Here is an 18,962-nt window from a genome sequence, read left to right on the forward strand (position 1 = left end):
TCCCCGCTGCCCCCAACAAATTACCATTGGTGGAGAACCCATGGAAAACATTGAGAATTTCCCATATATTGGCAGCCACTTCCCCCAGTCAATCAGACTTGATGTAGAAATCAAAGATGAATACGATAGTACAGTGAATCCTTTCAGAAAGCTGCTTTACCATGTCTTTGTCTATCAAGTTCTACAGATGTAAATTAAGACGCTGGTCTACATAGTGCAACAGTTATCTCCATGCTCTTCTATGAGTGAGCGACATGGTGACGTATCAAAGCCATCTTAAGTGCCTGGAATGGTTCCATCAATGTTACCTCAGGAAGATCTTTCTTGTTAGATGGGAAGACCACTGCACCAATGCCAGCATCCTCTCTGCAGCTAACATAACCAGCTTTGAGGCACCATAAAACATCAACTCCACTAGGCTGGCCACTGCATGCGGATGGCTGACACTTATTTCCCAAAGCAAGTCCTTTTCTTTCAACTCAATCATGGTAAGAGGGCAGGAAGTGCTACAAGGATACCCTGAATACATACCTTAAGAAGGGTGGCATCAACCCTACAAACTTGGAAGTGCTGGCTGGTAACAAGTCTCAATGGCACAGTACGATGCATCAAGCTACAGCCCACTTCAAAGAGAACAGTCTTGCTCAGAAAGCCAAGGAATGGCAGAGAAGGAAGGAAAGCACACAACATTCTGGCCAACAGCTGTGCCCCCGACAAGGCACACCTATCATATGTTTATGGAAAAAATTGCAGAGCAAATTGGACGGATTGGACTTCTCAGCCATTTTAAAACTCACCAATAATCCCCCCAACGGAGATCATCCTCATACTGAGAGATAACCAAAGATGGAAATGAAGAGACAAATAGGCAAAAAAGTGCTGCTCAAACATGTTTTCAGGTGCTGAAACTTGCAGCAGTTTGGAACAATTTAAAATGCACTGAATCTGGATGAATTTACCTATAGGCATTTGCACATATGCAAGTTACTCTGTGTGTTTATTGTGAAATAAGTGGTTTTTTGGTCCCTTGCATTTCAAATTAACAAGGGGGGGATAAGGGGGACAAGCAAATTCTAGTCTGGCCCTGAGTCTGGTTCAGTCCCACAGCAGTCTCCTATCCCTGTCTGCTTGCCCTGTGTAGCTTCTGCCCTCCCCTCTGTCCCTTTCCCCCACTTACTGTCATATACAGCTCACTTACTTTACTTTCCACACTGTGCTCAGGGAAGGAACAGAGCCTGAGCAGGGTCTGGTAGTAAGGAGAAGCAGGAAGACAGGAGGGGGAAGATGCAAGGCAAGAAGGGAGGGAGTGGGCAGAGGACAAAGGGGCCACCTGACACCCCCCAGCTACTATTTTCCCTGCTATAGCAGTGGAAAGGGGATGAATTCAAAACAATCTTTCAATAATTAGATTCTACACCTGAAAAATAGTAACAAACTTATCAAATTTCCATATATAGAATCTAATTATTGGGGGTCATCTTATATTTGTATAAATCCAGTAGATGCCTAAAAATCAAAATGAATACAGTGAAAAGAGAGGCAGAGAAAACTGAATCCCTGAAACTGCCTATAAGTTTGCTTAACACCAAACATCTGCAGGAAAAACCTGGTGGGTAAGAAGCAGGTCCCCCAACTCATTGATCTTGTGCTCCAACCATGTCAGCCTTTTGTATCTATATTAGCTTTTTTGCATACACATTTCATTTAGTCCTTTACATACCAATGACCAGGGATCCTGGTTTTCTCCAATTTAAAAAAATCCCCAATTTTCAGTTAAAGAAAGTAAGTCTAAATCTACACTTGTCAATGATCTAAATAAAACATCCTGGGTCGCGGGGGAGGGAAGTAGGGCAGCAGGGAACAGCATGCCACCATTTCCTGGTGCCCCATTCCCACCCCAGAATGACCCAGTGGGGCAGGGAGCCACACAGAAAACATCCTCACCACCTCTTGCCCCGCACAGAAAACCTCATTACATATTCCCCTCCCACCACCCCAGTGAAGCACCTCCTGCACATGGAGCACCTCAAAGCAGCTGCAGGTATGTTGCCAGGGCAGTGGGGGGGGGAGGGGGGGTGCATCTCACAGCAACAAGGAAATCCAGCACTGCCCCCATCCATGCCAGCATTGTGCCCACAGAGTTCCAGAAGCTCCGGGGAAGGGAAGCAAGTTGGGAGCTCGAGCCTGCAACCTGTGCCTGCCCCGGGTACAGATCTCGGGGACGCAGGTCCCTCCTGCCCCCTGGGAGCACGCGCAGCAATAGGGAGCAGGCTGTTCCCCTCCTTCCCCCCTGCACTTACCTGCTGGAGCTGCTCTACAGGCTGCCTTTCAACTCTGCCAGCCTGCAGGGAGCTTACTGCAAAATGGCAAAACCCACGGGTTTCTCTAGTAAAATGAGAAATGCGCTTTTGCCTCTTGTAAAAGGCAAAATCTGCGATTTACTCTATTTTTCCATGGGAAACAGAAAACCCTGATCCCTGCTGATCACCCTCCCCAATTTGATCTCAAAAGCTACTTCCACTTCCCCCCCCGCAAATCTTACCCCGTCTGCAAAACCTAGAAGAATTAGTGAACATAAAAGGATCATATATATAAATTTATCAGCATTTATGTTTGAATGTTCTTATCCACTTGCACCTTGTGTGCAACCCCTTCAGGCCTACTCCTGTAATATGCTACCAGAATCTTGTGAACCAGGGCTATGTTAGCTTTTTAGGACCAGGAACATACTTGTATAAAGCCTAACAACACAATGAATTCACAAACTTAAGAGCAGCTTCAGGGCAACAGAGCATCTTAAATATAAAATGTTCTTAAAATGTTTTACATCAGCATCTTCCAATCAGAATGAAAAAGTCATTCAAGTCTTACCTTTACCAGCTGCTTTATCCACATACCTGAAAAGAAATATAAAAGTAAATTTAAATGGTATGTTATGTAATGCAGCAGGAAACGCACAGCATATAAGATCTCTAAACTAAGGTATGAGCTCAACTTCCAGACTCTTTGTCTCTTGCACAAAAAAAATTAACAAAATTAAAAAGTGTTCCTTTGTGGAAATTCTAGTTTTATTTTCATTCAATAAAACCATTTCTTGAAAGGACCCGCCCCTCATGGCATACAATCAGTAACTTTCTCAAACTGCATACTCTGCGTGCTAAGAGGACAACTCCTATGCCTATAAATGCTTGCTTACATAAATAAATTCAGTGCAATTGCTCACATAGGTATGAATTCTAACAACCTGGCACAATTTTCTCATATAGATAAAGTTTAAGTGTTTTCACAGACATTTAAAGCTAGTCAAGCTCTTCCAATTTTACTTAAGCAACTGTTGCACCCAATTCAGTGCCTAGCAATTTGTTTTTTTGCACAAAGCCAAAGTTGCAGCCTTATGAGACAATCCAATCCAAGTCATGTCTGAACACAGACATATGTACTACAAATGAGTTTTGATAACTTTGAAGTGTTCAACAGATATTTTTATTTTCATAATACTTCCCTGCGAGAGCTTTAGTTTAGTGACAAAAAATGCAAGAAGGGAATGCAGCTCTTGTTTGAAGAGATACAGAAAATGAACTTGCAAAGATAGAATATAAAATCCACTACAAATTTGCAGCTAAAGTTTACTGTTAGATTTGTAAATACTCAATTTACCTGACACCAAAGATGACCCTGATTTAAGGCGACCTGCGAATAATCAGATTTTACATACGGAACATTCATATATTACTTATCATTTTCCATGTACAAGATCTAATTATTGAAGGGTTGTTTTAAATTCATTCCTTCAGCAGTGGCAGGGGAGCGAGCAATGTTGGGGGAGCAGAAGACTGCAGGCAATGTGGGAGGCAGAAGAGAGCAGGACATGGGAAAGTGATAGATGGGGCTTGCTCCTGACACCTGACCCCCACTGCTTCTACTCCCTTGTAGTCTCAGATCCCCCCACTCCTCCCTCATCACTTCCCCTTGCTCTGGTGCCAGCAGGCTCCATTCCTGCTCCAGCCTGGGGCACAGAATACATTCAGGTTCTGATCCCAGCCAAACCTGAGCAGTGGCAGTAGTGTGGTAGCTCTGGTCCCAGCTATAAGGCCCAGCCCAGGCTGGGGTTGGAGCAATCACATCCAGCAGGGCCAGAGCCAGAATAAGGATAAGTGGGGGAGAGGGAGAGAGCAGCAGTAGTTGTAATTCTGGCTCCACCTGCTTACCCCACCACCAAATTGTGCTTGAATCCAAGAGGAGGGGCTTTCTGCCCACCCCATGTTAAATGGAGGGAAAAATCTTGCTTTGAATTTGAGTAAATAGAGTAAATCAGCAATTAAGAATCATAGTCTTAAGGTTTAGAACCTAGGTCAGCAGAAAGGAGGGCTGAGGGGAGACTGTTCTCTTCCTAACACTGACAAGCTCCTGACACAAATTTGGGCAGCCACTGAACCTTACTTGTTCTCATTCTGTTCAGGGAGGAACTTATGTACATCTAGTGTGAGGTACGCCGTAATGCAACATTTCAAAGCACACTGAGATCACTTGTTGAAAAGTACAGAAGGCTACAACATTGGATAGTCCCTTTAAAGGGTGTCATGGAACAAGAAAAATTTAAAAAAGAAACAACATAGCAGGAACATTAACCCAGATTCACAGGACGGTGACTGTAGAGGACCAAACTGGGCGTACAGCCCGAAATGCTCTGTCATGTATTGAAACGTGGAAAGCTGATTAGAAGGGTGATGATGCGGCCTGGTTACATTTTAGGAGCACTAGAGTAAGTGCCCCTTTTGGGCCTAACTGGTGGCATATCTTTACTACAAACCTCTGCTAATTTAGCTAACCATTTATAAATGTGAGGAGGTGCCAAAAGGCTTTAAATATGCCAACCAAAGCCTCTAACATCAGGAATAGCAGAACCGTGCTGTTAATATAGCTTGGATGCCTCACAGCAGTACAGTTTTATCAGGATAAGTTGAGTCTACACTTGGACCAGCCTGTAAGTCTAGTACGCCAGTGCAGCAGAGCCAGCAAAGCATGATTTAGGCCCAAAGGGCTTTTGAACACAGAGCAAAGTATGGAAATGGGGGAATCTGCTCTCAGAAGCCATTAGTTAAGGTGGTGTTAATTAATGCCAGGTATTAGGCTCAGCAAGCTCACTCTTCCTTGTTTAAACACAGAAATGTGAAGAGCTGTAACCTGGGTTAAACACTTCATCAGAAAAAGTTGCCACTGAGATCAGCAGGTTGAGCTAGCTCACTTCAGCACAAGAGCCCCTGCATCTTTCAAGCGTTTACCAGGGTTAACACGGCAACTTTTAAGTAGCCCCTGCCGGAGGTTTTCCAACCGTTTAGCCGCAAAGCACTGCTGCGCCCCGTCCATCTTACGGGAAAGGCAAGCAGGAAGGGAGGCAAACAGCACGAAGGCGCGGCCAGGCCGCAGTCACAGCCGAGGGGCCAGAGCCGTGCGCGATACTCACGCGGAGCGCGGGGTCCCCTTCTTGCCGGCGGCTGGCGGCTCGGCAGGCGGGTCGTGAGGCGCGCGGGCGCCAGGGCTGCTCCGGCGGCGGCGGGGGTATTCGGCCTTGCGGCGGCGGGATGCGGCGGTTCCTCCCGCGGCAGCGGTGGCCCGGCCCCGCTCCCGCCCGCCCCTCAGCACCCGGCTGCCCCCGGACTCCTCCCCCTGCTCGGCGGCGGCGGGCTGGGGGCGGCGGCGGCCAGCTGGCGCCCTCTCTCGCAGCCCTTCCCCCCGCGGCGGTGGCGGCGGCTGCTCCTCAGTGCCGCCCGCCTGCTCACTCCCCCCCGGCATCGGCCCGGCAGCTCAGGGCCCCGGCCCTGCTCCTCCGCCCCGCCCCCGCCCCGCCGCAGCCAATCAGGCGCCGGCCACCGGCTTTACCCGGCTCCGAGACTGCCTCGACAGCCGCCAATCAGAAGGCGGGATGCGGCGGTCGCACCACCCCCCTCCGAGCCAGCCAATCGGCTGCGGGGGCTGGCTCGGCCCTCGCGCCGCTCCGCCGCGCAATGGGCCCTCGGGTGCGCGCGCTGTCGGGGCTCCCGCGGCCGCCCCCCGCCCCTCCCTCCCGCACAGGGGCGCCCAACACCCGAACGGCGCTGCCCTCCGCGCCCCTCGCCCCGGCCCTGAGGAGCCCCCACGCGGGGTCCCGGGGCGCGCGCCGCGCAGGCGCACCAGCTGCACCTGAGCCCTGCTGTTACGACCGTAGTTCCTACCGCCCCCGCCGCCGCCTGGGCCCCTCAGGTCCCCCCGAGTCCCTGCGCCGTGCGTGAGGCTGGGAGGAAGGGGGCGGCCCCCGAGGCTCCCCTCGCTGCTTCCCCCACCGTCCCCGCCGCTCGCAGCCCCGGCACGGGGTGGACTTTTTTTTGGCTGTCGCTTCTCCTTTAAGAAAAAAAAAAAACGCCCGTCGGGCGGCGGGTGAAAGTCGGTGACAAAATGGCGGCCGGCGCAGGAGGGCGGGGCTTGCGAGACAGTCACTCGCTTCCGCTCTCGGCCTCGTGGCTGCGCATGCGCCCGCGCCCTCGGGCATGATGGGAATTGTAGTTCCGGGGAAGGAGAGGGCGACCGGAAGATGCCCCGAAGGCTGCTGGGAAATGTGGAGACAGAACAGGCCCGTTTTACGAGGCGGGGCGGGGCGAAGGTCTCTAGTACCTGGTCCCTGCCCTGGGCGGCGCCTGGGGAAGGCGCTGTTTTGGCTGCTGCAGCTGGAGTGCAGGTCTGCGGAAGTAGAGCCCTGCAGGTGCAGGCATGAGCTGGCTCCTCCGTGGGGCTTCCAGCTGCTCCTGACAGGGCAGGGCCATAAATTGCCCCATATAAGGACCTACAAAGGCTGAGGCTTGACTCTGTGTGTTTGGCATTTTGGGTCTTACCATCGACAGGCTTCATGTTATCTTCGAAGTCTGACCCAGAAGAAGCTTGGTGGGGTGAAAGCAATGGAGGGGCACTCCCTCCTCCCCCAATTTCTGGCAGCTTTGGGCCAAAGTCTGCATTGTTTCCATGTAGTTTCAGAAGAGGACAATGGCGCACAGTCGCAGTGTTGGCAATGTATGATGTCAGATGGGCGATTCATAGGGGGTGCATGTGCACCCACTGAGCATGGGGGTGCATCCCCTATATAAAGGCCTGTGGGTGGTCCACGATTGCTGCTGGCCGCTGCTGCTGGCAACACCTGCAGGTGGTCGCTGACCTCTGGTCAGTGCTTGCCACCCTCTGCCGCCAGCAGCCAGCGGCATCTGCCGATGGGCTCCCACCACCACCAGTGCAGCTATGCCCCCTGCAGCTGCTTGGGACATGTACCATTCATGCTGTCAGATGTGGTCAGGTCTGCGGTGTTATTTGCTGAGGCAGCCTCAAGGATGCATTCACCTGTCCCCTGCATTCAGTTCACTCCTTTTGCCAAGTAGCAGTGCATTTGAGATGCTTTCTGAACCACAGAAAAGGTCTGAAACCCAAGAGTCAGCTCCATCAGCTCATGAAATGGTAGTCTCCATTTCGATCTCCACTATGTCACCATCTTGTGATGTGGTATCGTCTCTCCCAGTCTCACTGAGGGACCTAACTGAGAGCTGGATGACATTCTAGAGAGAGCTGAGGATAGTGCCATAAAACGTCTGCAACTGATATACTGCCAGACACCAAATATATTTCTGGTACAGAGAAGCAGCAGGACAGTGATTCTGTATTAGAAAATCCTACTTTTCCCCAGTTCATGAACAATCTGACAAATTTGGCTAGGTTTGATACAACTCCACTCCAGGAATCTACAGGGAGTACTATTACAAATATTTGCATCAAGAGCCTCCCTTGAATAGGGTTACCCTGCCCTTGTATTCAATTTTGGACAAACAGGAAAAGAAAGTGTGGAACACCTCTGCACCCATGTCAAAGGCAAGTGAAAGAAATATAGCGAGTGTGCTCCGGGAGAGGGGTCGGCCGAGCATAAGGCGCCCCTAGGGAGGCATTCAGAGTCTGGAAGGTGGTCTGGCGCAGGGAGGTGGGCGGCTCAACACAGGAGCGCCCCCTACTGGCCCGCCACATGCCCCATGCTGAATCACAGCTCTGGCCCCATCCTGGCACCTGTAGCCACATCCTGTTTGCACATCCCTCCCCAGTTAGGGCAGGGTGTGGCTGGACTAGATTGGTCTCCATGCATGGAGGTTGTGATGCAACTGGCCCAGCCTGGCCTAGGGGCACACAGCCAGAATATGGCTGTAGGTACCAGGACAGGGCAGGATCTGTGAGTCAGTGCTGGGGGACAGACAGAACCCGTGCAGCACCCCCAGCCTGGCTGGTACCCAGCCCCTCACCCCAACCTGCAGCCTCGGCTCTAGTGATAAAGGCACTGCACTTTTCAGCGTGTCTGGACAAATGCTCCAGCCCTCCCCCCGACCCCATGGCTCCCAGGTTCTTGCCAATCTGGGGCTTTTGCTTAAATTTTCTCCCGGAAGCTGAGACAGTCCTGGATTTTATAGGCTATCCTGGCCAATCCAGGACATATGGTTATCCCCTGTATACTGCCCCTCTGGTCCCCGGCATAGGGCTGGTAGGGGAAAATCCCTTCTTCATAAGCCAGTTTTCACATCTACATGTGGTTGCAAGAGCATGCAGTCTCTTTGTGTACCGAGTGCCCCACCTCACTAAATTAAGCTGAAAGGCTCTGCATCCCCTTTCTACAGGGTATCAGAAGTCATTTGTAATCTGAAGAATTCCTAAGCATTTCCCTTGCTAGCTAAGTTTGGTAGCTGGTTCTCTATTGGCAGTAGATTTCATAGTTTTATAGATTGTAAGGGGCTGGAAGGGACCTCACAAGATCATTGGGTTCATCCCCCCTGCACTAGGCAGGAAAGACAACTGGTGTCAGGTAACCCCACTGGGATGACTGTCCAGTCTCCTCTTGAAGATTCCCAGGGTAGGTGATTGCACCACCTCTGGAGGGAGTTTATTCCACAGTCTGGACACCCTAACTGCAAAGAAGTTTTTCCTAGTGTTAAGCTTGAAATGGTCTTCCAGGAGTTTGTGGCCATTATTCCTGGTTTTCCCCAAGGGTGCCCTGAACAGTTGTTTGCCAAATCCTTGATGTATTGCCCTCATGTGCAGCGGTAAGATGGTACCATGTCCCTTCTCAGCCTTCTCTTTTATAGGCTGAAGGGGCCCAAGTCCCTCAGCCTTTCTTCATATGGCTTGCCTTGCAAGTCTCTGATAATATGAGTGACTCTTCTCTAGACTCTCTCAAGCTTTTCCATGTCCTTATTGAAGTGCGGTGCCCAGAATTGGACTCAGTACTGCAGCTGCGGCCTCACCAATGCTGAGTAAAGTAGAAGAGTCACTTCCTTGATTTTGCTTGAGATGCATTGGTTGATGCATGCCAGAGTATTGTTTGCCCTGTTGGCTACAGCATTGCAATGATGGCTCATGTTCATACTATTAGACATACTATAGATGTACTATGGCCTATTATTACCCCTAGGTCCCTTTCAGTTGCAGTGCTACTCAGCCTTTAACTTTGTTAGCCTTTAACTCCTAGTAGCTTTAGGACATGGGAGTTTTGAGCACTGTTTGGTGCAGCTACACAGCCAGGTTTGTTTGGGGTTTTTTTAGTTACCCTTCAGATTTATTTCTTTGTGGATGCTGTTGGGCATGATCTTATAAGGAAGAACAGTATGAAATTCAGTTCTTCCTGAGAAAGTGTCATTTAACATTAGCCTATGCAATGGAGCAAATGAACGAAAATAATACAAAAAAGTGGGAATCAAAAAATGTCTTATCACCACTAGAAAAAAGCAACTAGCTACATTCTCAGGACTCCTTAGAAGTATTTGCCAAAATAGCCATACAGTTGCACTTGCTACGTACAGACAAATCTTAACAGTCATAGCAACAAAGCATTGCTATGTTGTTTTGGACAGTGACTGGCAATATTTCAGAGCCATAGATCAGAACAGCCCACCTTGAGTCCAAGACAGGCCTGTTCCAACCCAGTCACTGCTGTAACCATTTTTCCCCATTCCCCAGCTATGGTGCAGGCATAGTCCCTTGCCGCCTTGCCCTAGCACATGCGTAGGCAAAACTTTATCCTGCTGAAGGCCTTGACTCCACAGGCCAGATCCAGTGGCTCCCACCAGCCAGATGTTGTCAACCTCTTATTTTGGATACATTGGTTCCTTTCAGCTCAGACTGGTGAGAAAAGCCACCTAGATCATCTTGCAACTGAGAGCATTTTATGTTTTTATATGTTTTATTTACTTAGGGTTAATTTATCTGAGTGGTAAGTAGAGAGCAGTGGCTCTGGGATAAACAGATCAGGTGTGGGACTGCCTTGAAGAGGCCTATTTCTGTACTAGTGGCTTGGGGTGGCTGATTCGTGCTAGAGTGTTTGCCTAGTGCCTGTTCTGTGTGTGTTTAGTGCCCCCCCCCCCAACCATGGTATATGCATGTGTGCTTGCTCCCTTCCTCCTTCCCACTTCTGGAATGACTGAGTGACAGGGCTTGGGTGGGACTGGTTTAGGTAACTGAGTGGTAGAGCTAGGATAAAAGCCTTATGAAAGGCAGCCTCCAGCAAACAGTGGGAGCAGGGAACAGAAGGCAGCAAGCAGAGAGGGAGCTTGCCTAGGGAGTTCACCTGAGGAGGAAACCAGGGAGCAGGGGGCTGTGGGTGTGGGTGGGAACATGGGCAAGGGCTCTGCTGCAGGTGCTTGCAGTTTCATATGTTGTATCTTTTCCCGCTGCCCCCTTGTTTATTTTTTCTTGTTGTCGCATAGGTGTTGTCCAGGGAGCAAAGGAGGCACAAATGGAATTTGGGTCAGCTGTTGTGTCCTGCCACGTTTGTGTTTTTCTCAAGGGTCATAAGCACTTCATTTGCAGCAAATGTAAGCTAATGTCTGCCTAGGAGAAGAAGATTCACATGTTGGAAGTATGGGTATCCATGCTGCATTGCATCTGGGACCAGGAAGATTACTTGGACAAGAGTTACGAGAGGCTGCTACTGGATAGTCTGAAGGGAAATGAGGACAAGTCGCAGCATATGACAACTCAAAGAAGGAGGCTTCCCAGAACTGAAGAGTGGAAGATTGAAGTTATCAGCCACTTTCAAGCACTCTGGTGGAACTGCTGAGGAGAGGACATCTGTAAGCATGAGTCAGAGGAGGCAGCAGCCTAGAGAGCAGGAAGAACAAGACCCAGGGACAAGGGCTTCAGGACCACTGCACCAAGAAGGAAGAGAAGAGTGGTGGTGGTTGGTGACTTACTTCTGCAAGGAACAAAGGCACCAATTTGTCATCCAGATTAGGAGGCCTAGGAGGTGTGCTGCCTGCCTGGATCCCAAATTCAGGACATCACAGAGAGTCTGACAAAGCTTATCCATCCTTCAGACTACTACCCTTTTCTATTTGTCCATGTAAGTACCAACAATACTGCCAGAAATGACACTGAGAACATCAGAGGTGATTATGAGGCTCTTGGCAGGGGGATTAAGGAGCTTGGAGCACAAGTGGAAGAAGCCCAAAACAAAACTGTCCCAACACAATGGAAGCACAAGAAGAATAGCAAGAGAGCAATGTGGATGCACAAGAAGCTTCTAAAATGCCCCAAATGCAAAAGGAAAGCATACAGGCAATGGAAGAATGGGTAGGTCACCAAGAACACATACCAGGAAATAGCAAGAATCTGTAGGAACACAACCAGGAAGGACAGAGATGAAGAATGAGCTGCACCTGACAAAGGAAGTTAAGGACAACAAGAAGAGGTTCTATAAGTATGATGGTCAGAGAAGAAGGACTAAGGAAACTGTGGGTCCTCTGTTAACAAGCCAAGGGGAACTTCTAACCAGAGACATGAAGAAAGCACAACTGCTCAACAGTTACTCTGCCTCAGTTTTCACAAAAAAATTAAGCAGCAGCTAAACGCTTAATAAGGATTATCTGGAAAGAAAGGGGCACAAGCTAAGGGAGGAGATAACAGAAGAGATGGTCAGGGAGCTTTTGTTGAGTCTCAACGAATTCAGATGTGTGAGAGAAGGGAAGTGGGTCCTCAGATTCCCTAGAGTGTGCAAGTCCATGAAGCTGCATGTCGTGGCAGCCAGCAGGGCCAGCTCTGCTTGGCCCCGTAGCATCCAGCTCCAAGCACTCCCACCTCAGTCCCTGGCTGCAGGTGGTGGCAGCATGTGGGGCCAGCCCCAACTAGCCCAAAATGGCCAATAGCACTCCCACCCAAGTCCCTAGCCACATGTGGTGGCAGGGTGCAGGGCCAACCCCACCTGGTCCCACGTAACACCCATCCCCCGGGCAATTGAGAACCCCTGGAGGCATCCCAGAGTCTCCTTTATTACAGTCTGTTTCTGGGAATAATCTCCCATTCACTTTCCTGCCACACCTTGAGGTTTCTTTTGGCTCTCAAAGGGGAAGCTATGCCAGGGCTTCCCAGATCAGGTCTTCACTCCAGAGCACCCAGAGGTGAGGAGCGCCTGCCTTAAGGGTAACTGCACGGCTCCATACCATCCCTATATTGTGCCCCATGCCATGCCACTGTCATATGACTATTGTCACCTCTGTTGGGGCCTTGGCCTATTCAGCCACTGCCCCTTTAGTATGGCTAGGCCTTCTAGCCTAAACCCACTGTGTTGGACCTAGCTTTGAGGCGCTAACTCAGCATCCTCCTTTCTCATTGCTGGCCCCCTGGCCCCCACTGTGGGGAATCCAATCAGTTGGCGGTCTGTATTTTGCCTACTCCAATATGAGACCAGGGTGCGTGCTGAAGGAGATGGGCGCACAGGTGGTTTTCTCTTCTATCCTGCCAGTGAGTGGACGAGGCAGACGGCATGAAACGTGCATCGCGGAGACCAACTGGCGGCTGCAGGAATGGCGCTTCGAGGAGGGCTTTGGCTTCCTCAACCATGACCGGCACATCACGACGAGAGACATGCTGGGATGGGACGGGCTCCACCTTTCCCCTAAAGGTAAGCGTGTGTTCTCTTCTAGGTTGGCGGACCTCCTATGGCAGGCTTTAAACTAGGCTCGTCGGGGGAAGGGGAAGATGAGGGCGGAGGAAATATCAGACTGCTAGACCAAACAGCACCCACAACTACAGCCCAGCCCAGACCAACGAGCGAAGCAAATAAATAGGTAAGAGATAGGGGCCAGGGTAATGCTGGGACTAGGGGGTCAGTACACACATCCACAGGAGGCCTCAAATGCCTCTACACAAACGCTCATAGTATGGGTAACAAGCAGGAGGAACTCACCCTCCTGCTGGCTGACACCAGCCCGGACATAGCGGGGATTATGGAAACGTGGTGGGATGCAATGCATGATTGGGCGGTGAATGTCAAGGGCTATAGGCTGTACAGGAGGGACAGGATAGGAAAGAGAGGTGGGGGCGTGACACTCTATATCAAGGAGGAATACATATCCTCGTCAATTAGCAAGGAGACAGGGGAGGGGCACTCTGAAGTGCTTTGGGTTAGAGTACATGGCAGTTGAGGGGAAAGAGACTTAACGGTAGGGGTCTACTACAGACCTCCCAACCAGGGAGAAGAGCTTGACCAGGAATTCTTGGGTCAGCTCACAGAGGTAGTGAAGGCTAAGGATGTGGTTGTCATGGGGGACCTGAATTTCCCGGACATCTGCTGGGAAGAGCAGTCAGCCAGGTCTGAACGCTCACGTAGGTTCTTGGCCAGAGTGCAGGACCTCCATCTAACCCAGGAGGTGCACAGCCCCACCAGGGGAGATGCCTTGTTGGACCTAGTGCTGGCCACGGGTGATGACCTGGTGAGGGGGCTGCGAGTGCTCGACCACCTGGGCGACAGCGATCATCGCCTGCTGGAATTCACCATCCAGCACAAGGTGGCAAAGGCATGCAGTAAAGCAGCGGCCCTAGATTTTAGGAGGGCAGACTTCAACGAGCTAAGGAGGATAGTTGGAGAAGCGCTGAGGTCCCGGAGGGGAGGGGAGCCAGGTGTCCAAGGACAGTGGTCGCTCCTTAAGGAGACGATCCTCCAAGCCCAAAGGAAGGTAATCGCAACGAGGATCAAAGGGAGCAGGAGAGCACACAAGCCTCCGTGGCTCACCAAAAGCATCCGGGAATGTCTCCTTGCTAAAAAGGAGGCTTATACCCAATAGAAAGAAGGGGTCATCACTAGGGAGGACTATTCTGTAGTTGCTCGGGGATGTAGGGGGGTAGTTTGGAAGGCCAAGGCAGAGATGGAACTGGGACTAGCTTCCCAGATTAAGGACAATAAGAAGTCCTTTTTTAAATACATAGGGGGTAAAAAGAAGGTCCCGGGTAATGTGGGGCCCTTGCAGGACGCATTGGGAAATTTGGTCGTCACACCAGACGGCAAAGCTAACATGTTTAACGATTTCTTTGCCTCTGCCTTCCTAAGTAGGGACCAGAACAGCCACCTCCCTGCTGGACCCCCCCCGGGCCCCTGGGGAGGCACACATGGGCCATGGGTTAGCGAGGATTTAGTTAGGGAGCTTCTGGAGGGGTTGGACGTGTTCAAGTCAGCCGGTCCGGATGATCTCCACCCTAGAGTTCTAAAGGAACTGGCCGAGGTCATTGCAAGTCCCCTGGCACGGCTTTACGAGCACTCGTGGTGCTCTGGTGAGGTATCGGAGGACTGGAAGAGGGCCAACGTGCTTCCCATCTTCAAAAAAGGCAGGAAGGAGGACCCGGGAAACTATAGGTCGGTTAGTCTCACCTCGATCCTAGGCAAGCTGTTTGAGAAAATTATGCTGGCACACATCCAGGAGGGGCCAGCAGGAGAATGCATGCTTGGGGGCAACCAACACGGGTTCATCAGTGGCAGGTCCTGTCAGACCAACCTGGTGGCCTTTTACAATCAGACCACCAGATCATTAGATGCAGGGGTAGCAGTGGACATAGTCTTCCTGGACTTCTGGAAGGCTTTTGACACTGTCTCTCACCCCGTTCTCATTAAGAAACTGGGGGGCTGTGGTGTAGACGCCCACACAGTCAAATGGGTCGCCAACTGGCTGGAGGGCCGCACCCAGAGGGTGGTGGTGGATGGGTGCTTCTCAACCTGGAAGGACGTGGGCAGTGGGGTTCTGCAGGGCTTGGTCCTCAGGCCCACACTGTTCAACATCTTCATCAGTGACTTGGACGAGGGGGTAAAAAGCACCCTGTTCAAATTTGCTGATGACACTAAGATGTGGGGGGATGTGGGCACACTGGAAGGATGCAACAGGCTACAATCAGACCTGGACAGGTTACAAGGGTGGGCGGATGAGAACTGGATGGGTTTCAACACAGACAAGTGCAAGGTGATACACCTGGGGAGGAACAACCGGCACCATACCTACAGGTTAGGGAACTCCCCTCTTGTCAGCACGGAGGTGGAAAAGGATCTTGGGGTCATCATTGACTCCAAGATGAACATGGGCCGGCAGTGTGGAGAGGCAGTCAGGAAGGCCAACCGCACCTTGTCATGCAACCACAGATGCATCTCAAGCAGGTCCAAGGAGGTGATCCTCCCCCTCTATGCGGCACTGGTCAGGCCGCAGTTGGAGTACTGCGTCCAGTTCTGGGCGCCACACTTCAAGAGGGGTGTCAACAGCATGGAGAGGGTCCAGAGGAGGGCCACTCATATGATCAGGGGACAGCAGGGCAGGCCCTATGAGGTGAGGCTACGAGACCTGAACCTGTTCAGCCTCCAAAAGAGAAGGCTGAGGGGGGATCTTGTGGCCTGTTATAAACTAGTCAGGGGGGATCAGCAGGCATTGGGAGAGTCACTGTTCCCCCGAGCACCGCCAGGAGTGATCAGGAATAACGGTCACAAGCCGGCAGAGGGTAGGTTTAGGTTAGATATCAGGAGGCGCTACTTCATGGTCAGGGCGGGTAGGGCCTGGAACCAACTGCCAAGAGAAGTGGTGCTGGCTCCTACCCTGGGGGTGTTTAAGAGGAGGTTAGATGAACATCTTGCTGGGGTCGTTTGACCCCAGTACTCTTTCCTGCCATGGCAGGGGGTCGGACTAGATGATCTGCTCAGGTCCCTTCCGACCCTAGAAACTATGGAACTATGAGACCAAGCAAGATGGATTCTTATCACTTGCAGATGATGGCTGGTTTCTGGACTTCTCTGGCCTGGTTGTGAGCTGTTCTTCAATGAGGGTGGACTTTCAAACATGAACATGGATGTAGTAATGCTAGAATGTGGTGGCATATATACACCCAGGAAATTCAGCCTTGCTAAGAATAAAATCTGCACAGTGGTAGTCTGTGAGAACAAGCTGTTCAGAATTTATCAATGGCCTTTTGAGGTTCCAAAAAGTGATTCCAGTTCATACAGACAATAGATAGCTGAACTGTGCCTTAACAAGGCAGTTGTACTCCTACCATCCCCTTCTTTGCTCACCATCCTGTGTCAATGAAGCCATCTCCATCTACTTGTCATTAGAGGGACTTTGGGGAGTAGATTCCACTTTGACTGTTTTAAAAGCCTTAGAAAGTCCAGGCTTTTGTTTCTTTTGATTCAAGTTACCCTGGCAACAACATTGCAAAAAAGACTGTGACTAAGTGACAGATGGCATTTGGCACTGCAGTGACCTGGTTGCGACCTGGCTGGCTTGAAATTGAGAGAGGCACATCAAGGCTCCTGACATCCAAAGCAGAGCAGCTTCCATTACTTAATTTCACAGACACTTCAACAATAGATGTATTCAGGGTAGCCATGTGGTCTTCAAGTCATACACATACAAAGTACAGTTGCCTGGATATGGCCTGTAGGTAGGGAACGTACTTGGTCCTTCTGGGTAACATTATAGGGAAGCTCCTGTTTCACTGTCTTTGTTTCAGCTTTTGTCCCTTCCTTGGGCTGGGCATTCTTGTGGCAAGTTTTTCCTAACCTGGCTGCATTCCAGTGCTTGCTGCTACATCTTTTTTTGTTCGGGGATGTCCTTTGATCTTGTAAGATGCTCCATTCATTTCCTCTGGGATCTCTACAGATCCCCAATGAAGTCAATGGAGCAATAGGACCTGCCCATGTGAAACAACTCACAGCATCTGTGATTTTCAGATAGGACTTTTACCCAGGTATTATAATAAGGAAAGGGATTATTGGCTTCATAGTTTCATAATTATTAGGGTCGGACGAGACCTATTAGAACATCAAGTCCGACCCCCCTGCCCTGGGCAGGAAAGAGCACTGGGGTCAGATGCCAGTCTGTCCAATCTCCTTTTGACTATTTCCAAGGAAGGGGACAACACCACCTTCCTTGGAAACCTATTCCATATTTTGGCAACCCTCACTGTAAAGAACTTTTTCCTGATGTCCAGCCTGAATTTGCTCTCTTTTAACTTGTGTCCATTGTTTCTAGTTACCTTACTGTTGCCTTGGCTTTTCTTTAGGTAAACTGTTGCAGAGGCAAGAAGCAAGCCTTACAAGTCAGTCCATGAAGGGAGATAGTGGCCAGTGAGGAAAAAGTGGGAGGTATGTGGTGGGGACTGGAGAGAAATCCAGAGTGGTGATATGCATAGACTTACAGATTTCATAGACATTAGGACTGGAAGGGACCTTGTGAGATAATCAGGTCCAGTCCCCTGCCCAAAGGGCAGGAAGTCAGCTGGGGTCAGATGACCCAACAAGACAAGCATCCAAATGCTTCTTGAATGTGTCCACAGTAGGTGCTTGCACCACTTCTGGGGGAGTCTATTCCAGACTCTGGAGGCTCAGGCGGTAAGGAAGTTTTTTCTTATGTCCAGTCTAAAATGGTCTTTCAACAGTTTGTGACTGTTGGACCTTGTCTTCCCTTTAGGTGCCCTGGTGAACAGATGTTCTCCCAGATCTTGATGCATACCCCTTATATACTTATAGGGTGCCACAAAGTCCTTCCTGAACCTACGCTTCTTCAGGCTAAAGAGTCCCATGCCTCTCAGCCCCTCCTCAAAAGGCCTGCTCTCACAGGTGGCAGAAGAGAGGGGGAGCTAATGGGGCTTAGCTCCCAAATGTGGAGCAGCAGTAGGGCCGCAAGGCAGCCTGGCAGAGGGTTTCCAATGCAGCAGGGGTGGGGACGGAGTGGGGCTGAGGCTGGAAGTGTGGCAGGCACTCCACAGCCAGCAGGGCATGGGACTGAGCTGCGAGCAGCTTGTCCAGGGGGCACAGCTCCTGCTGCTACCCACACCCCAGGAGGCACGGGGGGCATGTGCCCCTGGATCTGCAAGGGGCAGGGCAGGCTGCCACTGGAGTTTGGGGACGAGGCTGCGCTGGGCTGTTCCGGGGGGAGGTGGGTGGGAGAAGCAGCCTGGGAAGATCCCAGTACAGCCTCCATCCCAGCCCAAAGCAGCACCCTTCCCTTTCCTGCGCAGTTCTGGGGGCATGTGCCCCCTCATGCATTCCAGGGACACGTGCAGCAGTGGGAGCCACCACCCCCTCCCCATGTTCCCCAGAGAGCAACGACAACTCAGGGCAGGGTGGGTGCAGCGGTCCTGGGGGCTCTGTCCCCTCTGGCCTGTCGGCACAGCCAGGGCTCACCCCAAGATGACTTTGATCATCTTTGTTGTCCCCCAGAGTGGTATGGGGCTGGGGCTGGGGCCAGTGCAGGGCTAGGGGGTGGCAGTTTCATTGGTGCGGGGGGTGCTGGAGCTGGGCAAGGACCCCGGGTGCGGGAGGCCACACAGGCACAGTGGGCCCTGGCCCCAATCCTGGGCCCGGCTCTGCTCCGTTCCCTCCTGATCCCTGCCCGGTCATAGGCCCACTCCCTCACTTCCTCCCATGGCCCTTTCTCCTCCCCACCCAGACTTGCCTGCTGGGGGGGGGAAGGGTGCACGCATGAACATGCACACTCAGCCCCCTCCAAATTTTTTTCTCCTCATGCCTTCTCTCTTGACCTGATCATGTTTGCAGATTTCCTCTGGACTCTCTCAAGCTTCTCCATGTCATTTTTAAAGTGTGGAGCCCAGAACTGGACACAGTACTCTACCTGTGGCCTCACCAAAGCCAAGTAAAGCAGGAGGAT

The 18,962-nt window shown here is 51.1% G+C and overlaps 2 protein-coding genes across 3 annotated transcripts in view; one reads left to right on the forward strand and one right to left on the reverse strand.

Moving 5' to 3' along the window:
- Positions 1 to 6,380, reverse strand: part of ZFP91 (ZFP91 zinc finger protein, atypical E3 ubiquitin ligase) — a 42,879-nt gene extending 36,499 nt beyond the window's left edge. Inside the window, exons 1-2 of one of the 2 annotated variants that reach the window (XM_090032085.1) lie at positions 5,465 to 6,380; positions 2,872 to 2,897 (exon numbers count right to left, since the gene is read on the reverse strand). In XM_090032085.1, the coding sequence (XP_089888211.1) occupies positions 2,872 to 2,897; positions 5,465 to 5,793 (355 nt within the window). In that variant the 5' untranslated portion in view covers positions 5,794 to 6,380. The remainder of the gene's footprint in view (positions 1 to 2,871; positions 2,898 to 5,464) is intronic. The other variant, XM_090032086.1, reaches the window with a different exon arrangement.
- Positions 6,381 to 12,843: 6,463 nt separating this feature from the next.
- The window catches only part of LPXN (leupaxin), a 37,760-nt gene continuing 31,641 nt past the window's right edge, over positions 12,844 to 18,962 (forward strand). Inside the window, exon 1 of the mRNA XM_090032088.1 lies at positions 12,844 to 12,946. The gene's annotated coding sequence lies outside the window, so the exon portion shown is untranslated. The remainder of the gene's footprint in view (positions 12,947 to 18,962) is intronic.

This window comes from Crocodylus siamensis, chromosome 2 (assembly GCF_052110815.1).
Source record: "Crocodylus siamensis isolate JL-2025a chromosome 2, ASM5211081v1, whole genome shotgun sequence".
Classification (NCBI taxonomy): Eukaryota; Metazoa; Chordata; order Crocodylia; family Crocodylidae; genus Crocodylus; species Crocodylus siamensis.